General features: G+C 47.1%; 2 protein-coding genes across 9 annotated transcripts; one reads left to right on the plus strand and one right to left on the minus strand.

The window, feature by feature from the left end:
- Window positions 1-97: 97 nt before the first annotated feature.
- CUNH2orf76 (chromosome unknown C2orf76 homolog) lies at window positions 98-9286 on the plus strand. Of its 7 annotated transcripts, none has more exons than XM_069955792.1 (6): window positions 98-186; window positions 2380-2514; window positions 2596-2646; window positions 2828-2865; window positions 3051-3128; window positions 7658-9286. In XM_069955792.1, the coding sequence occupies exons 2-6, from the start codon at window positions 2385-2387 to the stop codon at window positions 7721-7723; spliced, it is 363 nt and encodes a 120-aa protein (XP_069811893.1). In that variant the 5' UTR covers window positions 98-186; window positions 2380-2384; the 3' UTR covers window positions 7724-9286. The 7 variants fall into 7 exon arrangements, with proteins under 7 accessions (XP_069811893.1, XP_069811888.1, XP_069811894.1 ...); XM_069955787.1 differs by having other exon boundaries at window positions 3051-3132; window positions 7658-9283; XM_069955790.1 differs by having other exon boundaries at window positions 100-153; window positions 2327-2514; window positions 3051-3132; window positions 7658-9284.
- A 183-nt stretch (window positions 9287-9469) lies between these two features.
- On the minus strand, window positions 9470-20579 carry STEAP3 (STEAP3 metalloreductase). 2 transcript variants are annotated; one of them, XM_069955784.1, is made up of 5 exons: window positions 20507-20579; window positions 12557-13041; window positions 11134-11661; window positions 10890-11054; window positions 9470-10265 (listed from the first exon to the last, which is right to left on the minus strand). In XM_069955784.1, the coding sequence occupies exons 2-5, from the start codon at window positions 13037-13039 to the stop codon at window positions 9990-9992; spliced, it is 1452 nt and encodes a 483-aa protein (XP_069811885.1). In that variant the 5' UTR covers window positions 13040-13041; window positions 20507-20579; the 3' UTR covers window positions 9470-9989. The 2 variants fall into 2 exon arrangements, with proteins under 2 accessions (XP_069811885.1, XP_069811887.1); XM_069955786.1 differs by lacking the exon at window positions 20507-20579 and adding an exon at window positions 16011-16060.
- Window positions 20580-20945: the final 366 nt, after the last annotated feature.

The raw sequence follows: 20945 nt of genomic DNA on the forward strand, positions 1-20945 counted from the left end.
CCACAAATATGGCTGCCGGAGACCTTACCTCTACTGTTCGTTTGTCTGTTCTGACGTCATCGCGCAGTCTCCCGCTGCATAGCTCCGCCCGCGGCGTCTCTCCGTCGTCATAACGACCATCAGACCCAGGCGTGGTTCGCGAAGTGAGAGGAGGTGTGATCCGTGCTGCGGGCCGTAGTGCGTGCTGTGAGTGGTGGCCGCGTGGTTCCTATAGATGTACAGTGCTGTAGTCATTGGGGAGGGGGTTCTGTATACAGTGCTGCAGTCATGGGGAGGGGGTCCTGTATACAGTGCTGTAGTCATGGGGAGGGGGTCCTGTATACAGTGCTGCAGTCATGGGGAGGGGGGCCTGTATACAGTGCTGCAGTCATGGGGAGGGGGTCCTGTATACAGTGCTGCAGTCATGGGGAGGGGGTCCTGTATACAGTGCTGCAGTCATGGGGAGGGGTTTCCTGTATACAGTGCTGCAGTCATGGGGAGGGGGGCCTGTATACAGTGCTGCAGTCATGGGGAGGGGAGTCCTGTATACAGTGCTGCAGTCATGGGGAGGGGGTCCTGTATACAGTGCTGCAGTCATGGGGAGGGGGTCCTGTATACAGTGCTGCAGTCATGTGGAGGGGGTCCTGTATACAGTGCTGCAGTCATGGGGAGGGGGTCCTGTATACAGTGCTGCAATCATGGGGAGGGGGTCCTGTATACAGTGCTGCAGTCATGGGGAGGGGAGTCCTGTATACAGTGCTGCAATCATGGGGAGGGGGTCCTGTATACAGTGCTGCAGTCATTGGGGAGGGGGTCCTGTATACAGTGCTGCAGTCATGGGGAGGGGGTCCTGTATACAGTGCTGCAGTCATGGGGAGGGGGTCCTGTATACAGTGCTGCAATCATGGGGAGGGGGTCCTGTATACAGTGCTGCAGTCATTGGGGAGGGGGTCCTGTATACAGTGCTGCAGTCATGGGGAGGGGGTCCTGTATACAGTGCTGCAGTCATGGGGAAGGGAGTCCTGTATACAGTGCTGCAATCATGGGGAGGGGGTCCTGTATACAGTGCTGCAGTCATTGGGGAGGGGGTCCTGTATACAGTGCTGCAGTCATTGGGGAGGGGGTCCTGTATACAGTGCTGCAGTCATGGGGAGGGGGTCCTTTATACAGTGCTGCAGTCATGGGGAGGGGAGTCCTGTATACAGTGCTGCAGTCATGGGGAGGGGGTCCTGTATACAGTGCTGCAGTCATGGGGAGGGGAGTCCTGTATACAGTGCTGCAGTCATGGGGAGGGGGTCCTGTATACAGTGCTGCAGTCATGGGGAGGGGGGTCCTGTATACAGTGCTGCAGTCATGGGGAGGGGGTCCTGTATACAGTGCTGCAGTCATGGGGAGGGGGTCCTGTATACAGTGCTGCAGTCATGGGGAGGGGGTCCTGTATACAGTGCTGCAGTCATGGGGAGGGGGTCCTGTATACAGTGCTGCAATCATGGGGAGTCCTGTATACAGTGCTGCAGTCATGGGGAGGGGAGTCCTGTATACAGTGCTGCAGTCATGGGGAGGGGAGTCCTGTATACAGTGCTGCAGTCATGGGGAGGGGAGTCCTGTATACAGTGCTGCAGTCATGGGGAGGGGAGTCCTGTATACAGTGCTGCAGTCATGGGGAGGGGAGTCCTGTATACAGTGCTGCAGTCATGGGGAGGGGAGTCCTGTATACAGTGCTGCAGTCATGGGGAGGGGGTCCTGTATACAGTGCTGCAGTCATGGGGAGGGAGTCCTGTATACAGTGCTGCAGTCATGGGGAGGGGGTCCTGTATACAGTGCTGCAGTCATGGGGAGGGGGTCCTGTATACAGTGCTGCAGTCAGGGGGAGGGGAGTCCTGTATACAGTGCTGCAATCATGGGGAGGGGGTCCTGTATACAGTGCTGCAGTCATGGGGAGGGGAGTCCTGTATACAGTGCTGCAGTCATGGGGAGGGGGTCCTTTATACAGTGCTGCAGTCATTGGGGAGGGGGTCCTGTATACAGTGCTGCAGTCATTGGGGAGGGGGTCCTGTATACAGTGCTGCAGTCATGGGGGGGGGGGGTCCTGTATACAGTGCTGCAGTCATGGGGAGGGGAGTCCTGTATACAGTGCTGCACTCATTGGGGAGGGGGTCCTGTATAGAGTTACATCCTGTATTATATACTCCAGAGCTGCACTCACTATTCTGCTGGTGGAGTCACTGTGTACATACATCACTCATCCTGTATTATACTCCAGAGCTGCACTCCCTCTTCTGGAATAGTTTTCTCTATATAGCGCATACACATGGTGATCCAGCGTACATTCGTTCTATGTGTGCAGGGTGGAGCTGCTGTAGCTGATCCAGTTGTGATTACTGATCTCTGTTCCGTCAGATCCGATGTCCGGGGGAGTGACCGTCACCGTGCGTCTCGTCCGATCCTTTGAACATCGTAATTTCCGCCCGGTGGTTTACCATGGCGTCAGTCTGGATCAGACAGTGCAGGAATTCTTAGAATTTGTCAGAAAAGGTAAAGTAAATGTGAGGAGGAGGAGGAGGAGGAGGGCGAGTGTCCGATACTGAACATAACAAGGTGGATTGATGATTTCAGATGTTGCGCTGCGGGACGGGCTACCTCCTCCCTTCAGGAGACACTCGTATGGTAGGTGTCTGCTGTACTGTCCTCACTCCTCTGTCCATATGACAACCCTTCCTGTCCTTCATCCCAGTGACCAATCAGAGACCAGGCAGTGTTGTCATAGGGGCAGGAGGCATTGGGTATTTAGGAGTCACACATGCAGTTTTTGTGGTAGTTTTTTATTCATCCTTTGTCTTCTATTTAGATACAATGAAGATCATTCACCAGCCGCACGGCTCTAAGGTAATGATCTGCCGCCACCATCGTCCAGTCCCATCGATGTCCACATCCTGCCTGCACCAGTGCCGCTATGTGTGACAGTCCTGCAGCCTGTGGGCTCAGCATAGTGTATAATGTTCAGGCTATATGTCTGCTGGGTTATGAGGTTCTCAGAAATGTATAAAAAAAAATAAATCTCGTTGTTGTAGACGAATGAGCTGGTGGTGAGTCTAGAAGACGACGAGAAGCTGATCCTGCGGGGCGAGGAGACGCTGCGAGCGGCTGGAGTAGGTAAAGTCTATGATAATGCTCCGTGTGCTGGAGGGGGCCCAGGCTTTATCTGCTGTGTACAATGTGGATAACTGACTGACTGCAGCCATGTATGTATGTATGTATGTATGTGTATATATATGTATATATATATATGAGACTGCAGCACTTTGGGGGTGTGTGTGTGTGTATATGTATATATATATATATATATATATATATATATATATATATATATATATATATATATATATATATATATATATATATAAAACACATACACGGACTGCAGCCCTGGGATAGATATATATACACACACACAGAGTGGTCCAAAAAAATGTATCCACTGCTTAAAAGTCAATAACTTGCAAACTAATTGACGGAATTGTCTCATATTTGGTAGTGTACTAGTTGTACTTCCGGCAGTCACCACACAAGCGTTGTATTGTTTTGTCAGATGGCAGTCGCCGGATAGTCTGTGTTGTGTTCGTAGTTGCACCTAGTTACTCGAGCAAACATGGCTGGCGCAAGGCTTACATTCGATGAAAGGAAGTCAGTTTTGAAGTGGTATTTTAAGTACGAAAACATTAATGAGGTTCAACGGCAATGGTGAAATGAGGATCAAACAGAGCCACCGACACGTTTAACGATTCGTCGCATTCGAAACAAATTTGAAGCCGACGGCTGTGTTAAAGATGGACAAAAACAACAATCTGGACGACCTGTAACAGTAACAAGTGCAGCTAACTCCCGTCGTGTGTTACAACAATTCACTCGCTCACCACAGACGTCTTTGAGACAGTGTGTCCGTGAAACTGGAGTGAGTCGCTCAAGTGTTCGGCGAATTTTGAAGACAGCAAAGTGGAAGTGCTACATCCCACGATTGCTACACACAATGAACGAGGATGACCCAGATCGTAGAATGGAGTACTGCGAGCGGTTGAACAACATGGTGCGCAACAATGACGAGTTTGCAGAGATGATTGTGTGGTCTGATGAGGCACAGTTCAAACTCAATGGTACAGTAAATCGCCACAATTGCATCTACTGGGCCGCCGAAAATCCGAACGTCCATGTAGACAAAGCCGTGAATTTGCCAGGAGTAAATGTGTGGTGTGGGTTGTCGTACCGGGGCTTGTTTGGGCCATTCTTCTTTGACGGCACAGTTACCGGTGAGGTGTACCTTCATAATCTTCAGACATCCATTTTACCTGCCATCCGAGACCTGTATGGAGACGGAAGATTTTACTTTCAACAAGATGGTGCCCCAGCCCACTACCAACATTGAAAATCTACCAGGAAGATGGATAGGCCGTAGAGGTGCTGTGGAGTATCCACCACGTTCCCCAGACCTAACTCCTCTTGACTTTTACCTGTGGGGAACACTAAAGGACGTCGTTTATCGACAAAAGCCACGCACATTGGATGAACTTGTGAATCCATCGATTCATTCATCAATTCATGTGCAAATATCGAACTGAACACGTTGCAGTCAGTAGTTCGTGCTGCAGTGCGGCGGCATCGTTTGCGTGTGGATGTGAATGGTGACCATTTCGAACACCTACAGTGATATCTTCAAGTTGGACTTTAAGCTACACTTTCACCAAATATGAGACAACTCCGTCTATTAGTTCGCAAGTTATGGACTTTTAAACAGTGGATAAATTTTTTTGGACTGTATGTATGTATGTGTGTGTATATGTATGTGTGTGTGTGTGTGTATATATATATATATATATATATATATATATATATATATATATATATAATCTCTCCCCCCCCCCCAAGATACACATACACACACACACACGCGCTGGGTATATGTATGTATGTATGTATGTGTGTGTCTTTGTGTGTATATATACTATTAGGGATGAGTGAATTTACAGCACTAGCTAGGCCCTTTGGCCTGGCGGTCTGCTTGTCAGCCTGCTGTCTTTGAGCTCTGTGCCACTCCTCTCCAGGTGCCTGGAAAAGCTGGATCCAGTCCTAGTAAGCTGAGAGAAGTTTCCCAGGACTGGATCTAGCTTAGGCAGACAAGCAGACCGCCAGGCCTAGTGAAGAGCTTTGCTAGTACTGTACATTTGCTCATTCCGAATACTGTCTCAGTATTTTCAGTCATTTTCAGTGCAGTTTGTGAGGATGACCAGCAGGGGGCGCACTGAGCAGCCTTATACTCAGTGTGAGCAGCTGGCAAGAAAACAGAAGAAAAACAAAGGCTGAGCTGTGCTGAGTGCGGGGGCGAGGGGCCGGGTCCTGTCCCTGCTGTGGGCATTGATCACGATCCAGACGAGGAGCTCACCGCGGGGTATTAGTAACTGCCCCTCAGCTTTGAGCTGTCATTGGGGCAGAACTACTCCTGCACAGTGTGTCATTGTCCTACTTCCCTGGGTCACACTTCCCTTACTGCAGGAAGCTGCGCCAACCAACAGAGCGTTGCATAGTGTGTGTGAAGAGCTTGTGCCTGCAGACTGTTGCACACATGAATGACCTTGTGTGTGAGTAGCCCCTTGGCTACATGTGAATGTCTTCTCGTTTGCAGAGCATTGCGCAACATATGAATAGCCTGACTGCAGAGCATTACATAATCTGAATAGTTTGTGTTACGGAGCATTGGCAGTTCTGTTGCAGAGTATTTCATTGTTTTCAGACTGCAGACTATTGTATGGTGTGTGAACAAGCTTTTTGCCGCAGAACACTGCACTGTATGCAAACTTTCTTTTGGCTGCAGAGCATTGCTTATAGTGCTAATGGCACTTTACAAGCTTCCTTTGCTGCAGCTTTGTATGATGCGTTTACTTTGCAGAGCATTGCAGTCTGGTGTTCTGGTCACAGAGAATAAGTTGTGTCTTAGTTGCAGAGCATTGAACAGTGTGAATTGTCTTAAGTGCTTGACATTGCAGAGCGTGTAAGTAGTCTGCAGAGCATTGCACACCGTGTCCTCACGCAGCTCCTGTCCGATTGTCTGGGGTGTCGGGGTTAGCGATGGAGTTCCTGTGTGGCTCTTGCTGCTTGGAATGAATAAATGTGCTGACACGGGTTTTGGGTGTCTGACCTGGTGGGGTGACGGCGCAGTGACTGGTGCGCTGTGCTGCGGCTCGGCTCTGTCCCATGTGGGTAATTAGAGGTGTTTGAAGGTGCGGCAGGAGCAGCCAATTTGTCTCTCACTTTGCATATTCTTCCAGCTGTATGAATTAATCATCAGGAGCGATGAGACCCGACAGACGGAGAATGTAAAAGATTCTTCTCATTGTGACAAGCGCAGCTGTCCTAGAAGTGGGGGGCACGGGGGTCCAGGAGGACTGAGCGTATTATAGACCAAGGAGAAGTTGGGGGCATAGGGGTCTAGGAGGACTGAGAGTGCTATAGGCCAAGGAGAAGTGGGGGGCATGGGGGTCCAGGAGGACAGAGTACCATAGGCCAAGGAGAAGTGGGGGGCATGGGGGTCTAGGAGCACTGAGAGTACCATACGCCAAGGAGAAGTGGGGGGCATGGGGATCCAGGAGGACCAAGAGTCCTATAGGCCAAGGAGAAGTGGGGGGCATGGGAGTCCAGGAGGACTGAGAGTACTACAGGCCAAGGAGAAGTGGGGGTATGGGGGTCCAGGCGGATCGAGAGTTCCATACGCCAAGGAGAAGTGGGGGGCATGGGGGTCCAGGAGGACTGAGTACTACAGGCCAAGGAGAAGTGGGGGTATGGGGGTCCAAGAGGACCAAGAGTTCTATAGGCCAAGGAGAAGTGGGGGGCATGGGGGTCCAAGAGGACCAAGAGTTCTATAGGCCAAGGAGAAGTGGGGGGCATGGGGGGTCCAGGAGGACTGAGAGTACTACAGGCCAAGGAGAAGTGGGGGGCATGGGGGTCTAGGAGGACTGAGAGTATTACAGGCCAAGGAGAAGTGGGGGGCATGGGGGTCCTGGAGGACCGAGAGTACTACAGGCCAAGGAGAAGTGGGGGGCATGGGGGTCCAGGAGGACCGAGAGTACTACAGGCCAAGGAGAAGTGGGGGGCATGGGGGTCCAGGAGGACCGAGAGTACTACAGGCCAAGGAGAAGTTGGGGGCATGGGGGTCCAGGAGGACCGAGAGTACTATAGGCCAAGGAGAAGTGGGGGTCCAGGAGGACTGAGAGTACTACAGGCCAAGGAGAAGTTGGGGGCATGGGGGTTCAGGAGGACAGAGTACCATAGGCCAAGGAGAAGTGGGGGTACGGTGGTCCAGGAGGACTGAGTACTGTAGGCTAAGAAGAAGTAGGGGTACGGGGGTCAAGGAGGACCGAGAGTACTATAGGCCAAGAAGTGGTGGGTGTCACAGGGGTCTAGGAGGAACGAGAAGAGTACTATAGGCCAAGGAGGGGGGGGGGGGTCCAGGAGGACCAAGAGTACTATGAGGCAAGGTGAAGTAGGGGGCACAGGAGGACCAAGAAGAGTACTATAGGCCTAGGAGGAGTGAGGGGGGCTTGGGGGTCCAGGAGGTCTGAGAAAAGTACTGTAGGCCGAGAATTGGGGGGGCACCTGGTAATCACATATCTCTCCTCTGCTTTGCCCGCAGCACATGAGACGGAGCTCGCCATTTTCTGTGATGCCGACTACAGACGATACAAGAAGAATCCTGTGACGTCCTGGTGAAGCTGATGGGGGGGGGGGGGAGACTGCTGCTGGGTTCTTCCCATGAGCCTCCATATTACACAGGAGTGCTGGACATAATAAAGGACCATTGCACCCACAGTCACTGCCCCCCTCAGTACCAGCCATAGTGTCTGCGCACCTTCCCATAGACTGTACTTCACATCTGTTACTAAGAAAGATGGGTGATGGCTAACATGGACACCAGTGTGGCTCGCTCATATTTAGTACTAAGAACAAGCTGGACTTCCCTAGAGCCCTCAAACCATTACAGTACTAGAAAGCTCCTAATGCTGTAAGACACCTGGAAGAGATGGTGGAATACCAAAACCTCCCTAGATGAACCTGAGAAGTTACTGAGCAAATGAAGACTGCACCACTGACCAGGGTGATATACAGGTCACACGAGGATGACTAGAGACACCGAAGCCTTCATCTGTATCACCCATACAACCAGCCTCATGCACCAAATAACACTGCACCATCTAGAGATTATGCAGGAATCCCCATCAGCAGAGTATGGGGAGAAGCGGGGGCCTGTACACACCAGGACCGGGCGGACGGAGAAGGCTCTTCATGATAGACAGGCCAGGGATGGGGAACCTGTGGCCCTCCAGCTGTTGAACAACTACAATTCCCATCGTGCCTGGTTAGTGAAAGGTTCCTCATCGCTGATGTAGGCCCACGTATAACATGACACAATCTATAGTTTGCTGGTGCAAATGGACATTCTGGTCCATGAACTCCACACCACCTTTGATCCATTGTACCAAAAGTTGCGACATCTTCTGGCTTTGAAATTAAAGTATCTCTGTCGTTTCAATCTTTTTTGCAGAAATCAGTAGTACAGGCGATTTTAAGAAACTCTGTAACTGGGTTTATTAGCCGAAAAATTGATTCCTAATCTCCCTCCTCCCCCCTCCCCTCACCATAGGTTACACAGGGCCTGACTGATGTAAGAGTCGATTTCCTGATAATGAGCAGTGAATGAGAGAGAGGAGGGAGGGGGACCTGGGGAAAGGCTTTTTGAATGCAGATAATGGAATATTTGCCTAATAATCCCATTACAACGTTTCTTAAGATCGTCTGGACTATTGATTTCTGCAAAAAATAAATAAATAATTAAAACGTCAGAAAAACACATCCGCTTTCTTCCAGAGACAGCACTGCTCTTGTCTCCAGTTTGGGTGCAAGTTTTGCAATTCAGTTTTATTGAAGTGAATGAAGTTTAATTGCAAACCGCACCTGACTTGGAGCCAAGGGTGGTGCTGTCTCTAGAAGAAAGCGGCCATGCTGCATAACCCCTTTAACAAATTGACAGTTATAGACCACACCCCTTAATAAACCACACCCACTTTTTGAAAACAGGCGAGTGACCTTTTTCTTCTTGGTGCAACTTTATTAGGATAGAGATGACAGCAGAGCTACAATGTCTACAGCAGGGATGGGGAACCTAGTCTCTCCAGCTGCTGAAAAACTACACCACCTATCATGAAAGCTAAAGCTTTGGCTGTCTGGGCATGATGGGAGTTGTAGTTTTGCTACAGCTGGAGAGCCAAGGTTCCTTACCCCCGGTCTACAGTGAGGTTGTGGTAGTCAGAAACACACCTCCTGTCTCTGGATTGGTTCAGGCTGCTCCTTGGCCCCTCCCCTGCAGATCTGTCTTCTCTGACTACTGTGTATGTAATCGTACAGAAGTGGGGGGGTAAACTGCAGACTTTGGGGGGGGGGGGGTATCTACAAGAAGGTTCCATTTATTGACAGTCATTTGAAATCTTAAAAATATGGAAAGTGGTTAAATACAAACTTTTCAGAAAACTGCAGAAGTTTTATTGTGGTGACATAGAAGACACCCATCGCCATGACGTATCATCACCTGGTGATACCAGCAGTGCAGCCGCCTAAACCTGAGTCTAAGAGGAGGCGGCCATTACTGGCCACTGTCCATTGGGGCCTATGAGGTGGTGTCCATTTCTTATGTCAGACCTGTAGGCGGCTGAAACGTCCCAGAAAAACCAATAGGCACTAGTGTTGGAGGTAGGAGTTGTTTCCGCTGGTTTCTTTGGCCTCTATATTGCTGTTCTATAGTCCAGGCTGAGAGAGTCCCTGAGAGGTTGGTCGTTTCCACTTCCACCATAGTCTTCATATCCGAGAGCTGCGTACACCCCGCCACTAACACTATATGAAGCAGCTACTAGCATTATAAGAGCCGAGAGATGGCTCTGCACCCACTGCGGTGCTGGACGTGGTCCCTTCACTTACACAATGCTAGAACCTTCCTCGCTGGGTCCCGGAACGGTGAAAGTTACACACTTGTCCTTCTCCCACCCTCTGCGAATCTTCATCAGTTTTGCATTGATACAAGGTAGAAGGAAGAAGATTCTGGCCAAGATGATGATGAAGGGCAGCACCAGCGTCAGGGTGAAGGTCGGCGGCAGGTAAAACTTGTAGCGATTCCCATCAAACGCTCGCTTCCAACCAAACGTGAGAGTGTGCAGGGTGCAGAGGAGCAAAGCCACAAACCCCAGCTTAGACTGCAAACAGACAGATACATGGCTTACATCCTGTATTTTACCCCAGAGCTGCACCCACAATTCTGCTGGTGAGGTCACTGTGTACATACATTACTGATCCTGAGTTACATCCTGTATTATACTCTAGAGCTGCACTCACTATTGTGCTGGTGGGGTCACTGTGTACATACATTACATTACTGATCCTGAGTTACATCCTGTATTATACCCCAGAGCTGCACTCACTATTCTGCTGGTGAGGTCACTGTGTACATACATTACTGATCCTGAGTTACATCCTGTATTATACTCTAGAGCTGCACTCACTATTGTGCTGGTGGGGTCACTGTGTACATACATTACATTACTGATCCTGAGTTACATCCTGTATTATACCCCAGAGCTGCACTCACTATTCTGCTGGTGGGGTCACTGTGTACATACATTACTGATCAAGAGTTACAACTTGTACTATACCCCAGAGCTGCACTCACTATTCTGCTGGTGGGGTCACTGTGTACATACATTACTGATCAAGAGTTACAACTTGTACTATACCCCAGAGCTGCACTCACTATTCTGCTGGTGTGTTATGAAGCCCAGGATCATACTATAGACTGGTTGCCCACCCCCAGGGTAACTTACCTGGATGAAGGTGAATTCCTTCCAGTTTAAGGCGTTGCCGACGGACGGTAAGGAGGAGACAGCCAGGAGGGAGAGAACACCGAGCGCCATAATCCCCAGAGAGACGTAGATCTCCATCCTCCAGACTTCTTCCTCCACCCAGGCACTGGATACATTGTTCTTCACCTATAATACAGGTAAATGAGTGAAGTTGTGGTGTGGCGTGTGGACCCCGCACAGCATGAGGCAGACCCCCCCCTGGCACCTGTTTGGCGGCATCATTGATGATCTGGTAGCGGGCGGACCTCCTCATGGGCAGGCACAGGCTGTAGATGGCGTGCAGCGCAGCCAGGAAGAAGCTGACCAGGCCGATCTGCTTCCTGTGGATCATCCACCTGTCCAGCCACAGAGGGAAGCGCTTGTACTTGGTGCCGTTGCGCAGCTGGGAGATTGCAGCGAGGACCCCGGGTGCGTAGACCAGGGACAGCAGCACGTAGGCCGCACACGGCAGGGTGACGTTCATCAGCTCCACGGGCAGCTTGTAGAACTTGTTCTTATTTTCCATCAAATAGGGGTGCAGCACTGAGATCACAAAGTTATACAGGTAGAAGAAGATGAAGAGGAAGAGTGCCAGCATACAGGGCAGCTTCCAGAGGGGCAGCAGACGCAGGGGGATGTTCTCAACTTCACGAGACGCACACAGCGCCCCCATATCCACAGGGATAAAGCCCATACTGCGTCCTATGGAGGCTACACGACTCCTGGCATCAGGGCTGTCAGAGCAGATCAACACCTATGGGAAGAGCAACACACAGGAAAGGAGAATCACGTACAAAACGGACATCATCCATTCACTGTGATGACATCACTGAGAATACAGCCTATCCATCACTAGAGATCAGCGGTGACATCACTGAGAATACAGCCTATCCATCACTAGAGATCAGCGGTGACATCACTGAGAATACAGCCTATCCATCACTAGAGATCAGCGGTGACATCACTGAGAATACAGCCTATCCATCACTAGAGATCAGCGGTGACATCACTGAGAATACAGCCTATCCGTCACTAGAGATCAGCGGTGACATCACTGAGAATACAGCCTATCCATCACTAGAGATCAGTGACATCACTGAGAATACAGCCTATCCATCACTAGAGAGCGGTGACATCAGTGAGAATACAGCCTATCCATCACTAGAGATCAGCGATGACATCACTGAGAATACAGCCTATCCATCACTAGAGATCAGTGACATCACTGAGAATACAGCCTATCCATCACTAGAGATCAGCAGTGACATCATTGAGAATACAGCCTATCCATCACTAGAGATCAGCAGTGACATCACTGAGAATACAGCCTATCCATCACTAGAGATCAGCGGTGACATCACTGAGAATACAGCCTATCCATCACTAGAGATCAGTGACATCACTGAGAATACAGCCTATCCATCACTAGAGATCAGTGACATCACTGAGAATACAGCCTATCCATCACTAGAGATCAGCTGTGACATCACTGAGAAAACAGCCTATCCATCACTGGAGATCAGCGGTGACATCACTGAGAATACAGCCTATCCATCACTAGAGATCAGCAGTGACATCACTGAGAATACAGCCTATCCATCACTAGAGATCAGCAGTGACATCATGATGTCCCCGCTTATCCTTCTCACCTGGTTGTTTCCATCCTTGGGACCGGCCTGCAGGGCCCAGGCAGACACCACGTTGAACGCTTTGACCACAGTGCATTGTGGGAAGAGAGCAGCCAGATACTCTGCATTGGACTCTCTGTTCACGTTGATCTCCAGGTTATTACTGACGTCGATCAGGGTTTTCCTGGACATGGCGGCTGACAGAACGCTCAGTGTAGAATAATGTTCCCGGAAAATGGCCACAAACAGCAGCTGGGCCCGTTTTACGGCCTCTTCCTGGCACATCACCTCGGCATCAGCAGGGAACAGCGCGGCGTTACGCTTTGGGTTGCGACTTCCCACCACGACCTTAAATCCAGAGTATAAGAGACGGGTGGCCAGGGATCGGGCAAAGTCTCCAGTGCCCAGAATGCCTATGGTGTCACCACATGACAGGACGCCCGATGCAGCCGAATCATCATGGTCACCTCCCAGCAGCGGCTTCGCCATCTCAGATTTCACCATATCTTTAGGAGAAGCAAGAGCGTTATATACTTATAATACACAGCTGTGATGTCATCACAAGTAAGCCATTATAGTCCTGTGCATTATATATTATATACTGTGCAGTGTCCATATATACAGGACAGAAGAAGTGGTACTGTGCAGTGTCCTTATATACAGGACAGGAGAAGTGGTACTGTGCAGTGTCCTTATATACAGGACAGGAGAAGTGGTACTGTGCAGTGTCCATATATACAGGGTAGGAGAAGTGGTACTGTGCAGTGTCCATATATACAGGGTAGGAGAAGTGGTACTGTGCAGTGTCCATATATACAGGACAGAAGTGGTACTGTGCAGTGTCCATATATACAGGACAGAAGTGGTACTGTGCAGTGTCCATATATACAGGGTAGGAGAAGTGGTACTGTGCAGTGTCCATATATACAGGACAGAAGTGGTACTGTGCAGTGTCCATATATACAGGGTAGGAGAAGTGGTACTGTGCAGTGTCCATATATACAGGACAGAAGTGGTACTGTGCAGTGTCCATATATACAGGGTAGGAGAAGTGGTACTGTACAGTGTCCAGATTATACAGGACAGAAGTGGTACTGTGCAGTGTCCATATATACAGGACAGAAGTGGTACTGTACAGTGTCCAGATTATACAGGACAGAAGTGGTACTGTACAGTGTCCAGATTATACAGGACAGAAGTGGTACTGTGCAGTGTCCATATATACAGGACAGAAGTGGTACTGTACAGTGTCCAGATTATACAGGACAGAAGTGGTACTGTACAGTGTCCAGATTATACAGGACAGAAGTGGTACTGTGCAGTGTCCATATATACAGGACAGAAGTGGTACTGTGCAGTGTCCATATATACAGGACAGAAGTGGTACTGTACAGTGTCCAGATTATACAGGACAGAAGTGGTACTGTGCAGTGTCCATATATACAGAATATGAGCAGATACTAGTACTGTATACATGAGAGAAGTATAAGAGAAGCAGAACTGTGTGGTGCCTATATATACAGGATGAGAGAAGTAGTACTGTGCAGTGTCATATATATATGTAATGAGAGAAGTCGTACTGTGCGGTGTCATACATACATATATATATAATGAGAGAAGTCGTACTGTGCGGTGTCATATATATATATATATATATATATATATATATATATATATTGAGAGAAGTCGTACTGTGCGGTGTCATACATACACAATGTGGCTCCTCTGTGTTGCTGGGGATCACAGTGGGTGGCGGGCGATGCGCCCTTTATCTGTACGCTCTGGTGACGGGTGTGGACGTCGGGAGGGGCTGCATCAGATTAGGATGCATCAGTCCACAATAATATAAAGAGCACAAGGAGAGGCCCCTGTGCAAGAAAAGTATGTGACCCCCCCCAACAGCTGACTTGTCAGGGAGATGGGGGGTCATATACCATCCAGACACACAGCGACCGCCAGCAGCTTTATACATCTGTACTGCGCTCCAGGACACAAGGATATCTGTACAGAATCATAAAGATAGTGGCCTATATAAAATACTATATAGCCTAGGTAGTATATGGGACAGTATGTATAGTGATAGCATATTACATACAGTGTGGAGATATATATAGGATATTAAATACAATGAGGGATACACAGAAGTACGTATACTGGGGTATACAGGACATATACAGTATATACAGTGTGGGGCGGTATACAGGGTAGTATATATAACAGGGGTTGTATACAGGGTAGTATATACAATGTGGGGCGGTATACAGGGTAGTATATATAGCAGGGGTTATATACAGGGTAGTATATATAGCAGGGGTTATACATAGGGTAGTATATATATTGCAGGTGTTATACACAGGGAAGTATATATAGTGTGGCCTGTATACAGGGTAGTATATATATAGTGTGGGCTGTATACAGGGTAGTATATATAGCAGGGGTTATATACAGGGCAGTACATACAGTGTAGGGGCTCTATACAGCATAGTATATATAGTGTGGGCTGTATACAGGGTAGTATATACAGTGTGGGGCGGTATACAGGGTAGTATATATAGTGCGGGGCAGTATACAGGGTAGTATATATAGTGCGGGGCGGTATACAGGGTAGTATATATAGTGTGGGCTGTATACAGGGTAGTATATATAGTGTGGGCTGTATACAGGGTAGTATATATAGTGTGGGCTGTATACAGTGTAGTATATATAGTGTGGGCTGTATACAGGGTAGTATATATAGTGTGGGGCGGTATACAGGGTAGTATATATAGTGTGGGCGGTATACAGTGTAGTATATATAGTGTGGGCGGTATACAGGGTAGTATATATAGTGTGGGCTGTATACAGGGTAGTATATATAGTGTGGAGGCTGTATACAGGGTAGTATATACAGTGTGGGGCGGTATACAGGGTAGTATATACAGTGTGGGGCGGTATACAGGGTAGTATATATAGTGTGGGCTGTATACAGGGTAGTATATATAGTGTGGGCTGTATACAGGGTAGTATATATAGTGTGGGCGGTATACAGGGTAGTATATACAGTGTGGGGCGGTATACAGGGTAGTATATATAGTGTGGGGCGGTATACAGGGTAGTATATATAGTGTGGGCGGTATACAGGGTAGTATATACAGTGTGGGGCGGTATACAGGGTAGTATATACAGTGTGGGGCGGTATACAGGGTAGTATATACAGTGTGGGGCGGTATACAGGGTAGTATATATAGTGTGGGCTGTATACAGGGTAGTATATATAGTGTGGGCTGTATACAGGGTAGTATATACAGTGTGGGCTGTATACAGGGTAGTATATACAGTATCGGGGCTCCTCCGTTGTGAAGTTGAGAGGTCACGTGTGGCGAGGGTAAGGTCACAAGCACGTGTTCTGCGAGGGGGCGGGGTGTTTCCGGGACACATAACTCCGCCCCTCCCCCCCACATCTTGTTTCTTTCCGAACCCCCGAACCCGAGCTCACCTGCAGCCTGACCGCGAGCAGGACCAGGAACCGGACGCTGACCCGGGGAGGGGCGGGGCCTAGGGATTATACACCCCCCTCACCCGGGTTTATATGCAGATAATCCCTCCCCCGCCATAACTTTGCTATATAGCGCTAACATATACTACAGCGTGTACCCCATATATACCATGTAATATACACCCTGTATACAGCGTGTACCCCATATATACCATGTAATATACACACTGTATACAGCATGTACCCCATATATACCATGTAATATACACCCTGTATACAGCGTGTACCCCATATATACTATGTAATATACACCCTGTATACTGCCTGTACCCCATATATACCATGTAATATACACCCTGTATACAGCGTGTACCCCATATATACTATGTAATATACACCCTGTATACTGCCTGTACCCCATATATACCATGTAATATACACCCTGTATACAGCGTGTACCCCATATATACTATGTAATATACACCCTGTATACAGCCCGTACCCCATATATACTATGTAATATACACCCTGTATACAGCGTGTACCCCATATATACCATGTAATATACACCCTGTATACAGCGTGTACCCCATATATACCATGTAATATACACCCTGTATACAGCGTGTACCCCATATATACCATGTAATATACACCCTGTATACTGCCTGTACCCCATATATACCATGTAATATACACCCTGTATACAGCGTGTACCCCATAAATACCATGTAATATACACCCTGTATACAGCGTGTACCCCATATATACTATGTAATATACACCCTGTATACAGCGTGTACCCCATATATACTATGTAATATACACCCTGTATACAGCCTGTACCCCATATATACCATGTAATATACACCCTGTATACAGCCCGTACCCCATATATACCATGTAATATACACCCTGTATACTGCCTGTACCCCATATATACTATGTAATATACACCCTGTATACTGCCTGTACCCCGTATATACCATCTAATATACATCCTGTATACAGCATGTACCCCATATATACCATGTAATATACACCCTGTATACAGCCCGTACCCCATATATACCATGTAATATACACCCTGTATACAGCATGTACCCCATATATACCATGTAATATACACCCTGTATACAGCATGTACCCCATATATACCATGTAATATACACCCTGTATACAGCCCGTACCCCATATATACCATGTAATATACACCCTGTATACAGCCCGTACCCCATATATACCATGTAATATACACCCTGTATACAGCCCGTACCCCATATATACCATGTAATATACACCCTGTATACAGCATGTACCCCATATATACCATGTAATATACACCCTGTATACAGCCCGTACCCCATATATACCATGTAATATACACCCTGTATACAGCCCGTACCCCATATATACCATGTAATATACACCCTGTATACAGCCCGTACCCCATATATACCATGTAATATACACCCTGTATACAGCGTGTACCCCATTTATACCATGTGATTTACACCCTGTATACTGCCTGTACCCCGTATATACCATCTAATATACACCCTGTATACAGCCCGTACCCCATATATACCATGTAATATACACCCTGTATACAGCCCGTACCCCATATATACCATGTGATATACACCCTGTATACTGCCTCTACCCCATATATACCATGTAATATACACCCTGTATACAGCCCGTACCCCATATATACCATGTGATATACACCCTGTATACAGCCCGTACCCCATTTATACCATGTAATATACACCCTGTATACAGCCTGTACCCCATATATACCATGTGATATACACCCTGTATACTGCCTGTACCCTGTATTTACCATGTAATATACACCCTGTATATACAGCGCTTACCCCTTATACTATGTGATATACACCCTGTATACTTCCTGTACCCCATATATACCATGTAATATACACCCTGTATACAGTGTGTACCCCTTATATACTATGTGATATACACCCTGTATACAGCCTATACCCCTTATATACTATATGTACCCTGTATATACAGCTTATACCCCTTATATACTATATGTACCCTGTATATACAGCCTGTACCCCTATATACTATATGTACCACTTATATACTATCTGATATAGACCCTGTATATACAGCGCTTACCCCTTATATACTATGTGATATACACACCATACCCCATATATACCATGTAATATACACTCTGTATACAGCCCGTACCCCATATATACCATGTAATATACACTCTGTATACAGCCCGTCCCCCATATATACCATGTAATATACACCCTGTATACAGCCCGTACCCCATATATACCATGTAATATACACCGTGTATACAGCCCGTAACCCATATATACCATGTAATATACACCCTGTATACAGCCCGTACCCCATATATACCATGTAATATACACCCTGTATACAGCCCGTACCCCATATATACCATGTGATATACACCCTGTATACTGCCTGTACCCCATATATACCATGTAATATACACCCTGTATATACAGCGCTTACCCCTTATATACTATGTGATATACACACCATACCCCATATATACTATGTGATATACACACCATACCCCATATATACTATGTGATATACACACCATACCCCATATATATCATGTGATATACACACCATACCCCATATATACCATGTAATATACACCCTGTATATACAGCGCTTACCCCTTATATACTATGTGATATACACACCATACCCCATATATACTATGTGATATACACACCATACCCCATATATACTATGTGATATACACACCATACCCCATATATATCATGTGATATACACACCATACCCCATATATACCATGTAATATACACCCTGTATATACAGCGCTTACCCCTTATATACTATGTGATATACACACCATACCCCATATATACCATGTAAAATACACCCTGTATCACTTATATACTATGTGATATACAGCCTGTATATACAGCGCTTACCCCTTATATACTATGGGTTGTACACCCTGTATACAGCCTATACCCCTTATATACTATATGTACCCTGTATATACAGTGCTTACCCCTTATATACTATATGTACCCTGTATATACAGCGCTTACCCCTTATATACTATATGTACCCTGTATATACTGCGCTTACCCCTTATATACTATGTGATATACACCCTGTATAAAGCCTATACCCCTTATATACTATATGTACCCTGTATACACAGCTTATACCCCTTATATACTATATGTACCCTGTATACAGCCTGTACCCCTTATATACTATATGTACCCTGTATATACAACCTGTACCCCTTAAATACTATGTGATATAGACCCTGTATATACAGCCTGTACCCTGTATATACAGCCTGTACCCCTTATATACTATATGTACCCTGTATATACAGCTTATACACCTTATATACTATATGTACCCTGTATACAGCCTGTACCCCTTATATACTATATGTACCCTGTATATACAGCCTGTACCCCTTAGATACTATGTGATATAGACCCTGTATATACAGCCTGTATCCTGTATATACAGCCTGTACCCCTTATATACTATATGTACCCTGTATATACAGCCTGTACCCCTTATATACTATATGTACCCTGTATATACAGCACTTACCCCTTATATACTATGTGATATACACCCTGTATACAGCCTATACCCCTTATATACTATATGTACCCTGTATATACAGCCTATACCCCTTATATACTATATGTACCCTGTATACAGCCTGTACCCCTTATATACTATATGTACCCTGTATACAGTATGTGATATACTCCTTGTATATACACAGTTTTCCCCTTATATACTATGTCATATACACCCTGTATTTACACCGCTTATCTCTTATATACTATATCATATCCCCCATATACATCAGGTTGACTGATCCCCGTAAAGTCGGTGGGTTTGGCTGCCTTGAATCTATTGTATCACCTATTTTATATGAGGGTTTAGGATTCATCTGGGTCTGTCAGAGCCATCACCCCCCCCCCCTCCTCTCTCCTAACACAGCTGACATAGAGTGTATGAACCTAAATAAATATATTATAATATATAATAATAATTGTAATAATATATTATTGGCACATACAGTTTGTTTAAAAAAATTAAATTATATATAGTGTCCCCTTAACCCCTTAATCCCTGGTTGTATTCAGGGTGATTTATTGGATCAGTCACCACCACTGAAATCTGTGCGTGTAATGGGGTGTTTAGCGCTCGGCGGGCGTCCTGACGCTGCACTGATAATGGGATGGGTGTGACGGCAGCCCAGGCAGCTGTGTGTCCTGATAGCCGAGTGTGACCGATAACCACAGCCCTCATACTGCTAGATTGCCGCCTCATGCTAGAATAATAGCGCTTTCACTATCTGGTGTTTTTTCGGATGGGTATTGGTTATTATGGCGCTTCTCAACCATAGAGAGATGTCTGTCCATCTGCCCCTCTGGGGGTGACAACTATTGCCTCACCCGCTTCATTCTCCCTACATGCCCTCGTCTGTTTTCATGGCGCCATTGCTTGTATACGTTGCTGGGAAAATTTATCAGAAGTAAAAGAAAATAATGGTCTTTGTTGCCCATGGCAACCAGTCACCACACAGCCAATCAGAACACAGCTTTCATTTTACCTGAGAGGCTTAGAAAATGAAAGCTGAGCTGTGGTTGCTATGGGCGATAGTGACGTCTCTTCATGTAGATGATAAATGAGGCCTAGTGTTCTTGTGTTCATGGGGAGGACTGACATGGTGGCAGCACACAGGTGGGCACTATATACTGTATACATACCCCGTGGGCATAACTACATCAGTATGGAGGTACCTGTACTCTCAGTACTGCGCCCATGGTCAGCATTATAGCCCATCTCTGTGTACTCACCGTAGTGGACGCCATATTTACTATACAGCAGTTA

This window comes from Dendropsophus ebraccatus, unplaced genomic scaffold, assembly GCF_027789765.1.
Source record: "Dendropsophus ebraccatus isolate aDenEbr1 unplaced genomic scaffold, aDenEbr1.pat pat_scaffold_1274_ctg1, whole genome shotgun sequence".
NCBI lineage: Eukaryota > Metazoa > Chordata > Amphibia > Anura > Hylidae > Dendropsophus > Dendropsophus ebraccatus.

Bases quoted from the DNA above. Each gene is read 5' to 3' on its own strand.
- STEAP3 (XM_069955784.1), bottom strand. From the start codon at position 13,039: ATGGTGAAATCTGAGATGGCGAAGCCGCTGCTGGGAGGTGACCATGAT. The intron at 11,055-11,133 runs GTGCCAGGGGGG...CCTGTATTATAG, and splicing joins TCAATGATGCCGCCAAACAG to GTGAAGAACAATGTATCCAG. The intron at 10,266-10,889 runs GTAAGTTACCCT...GTCTGTTTGCAG, and splicing joins AGGAATTCACCTTCATCCAG to TCTAAGCTGGGGTTTGTGGC.
- CUNH2orf76 (XM_069955787.1), top strand. From the start codon at position 2,385: ATGTCCGGGGGAGTGACCGTCACCGTGCGTCTCGTCCGATCCTTTGAA. The intron at 2,515-2,595 runs GTAAAGTAAATG...TGATGATTTCAG, and splicing joins CTTAGAATTTGTCAGAAAAG to ATGTTGCGCTGCGGGACGGG. The intron at 2,647-2,827 runs GTAGGTGTCTGC...TCTTCTATTTAG, and splicing joins CTTCAGGAGACACTCGTATG to ATACAATGAAGATCATTCAC.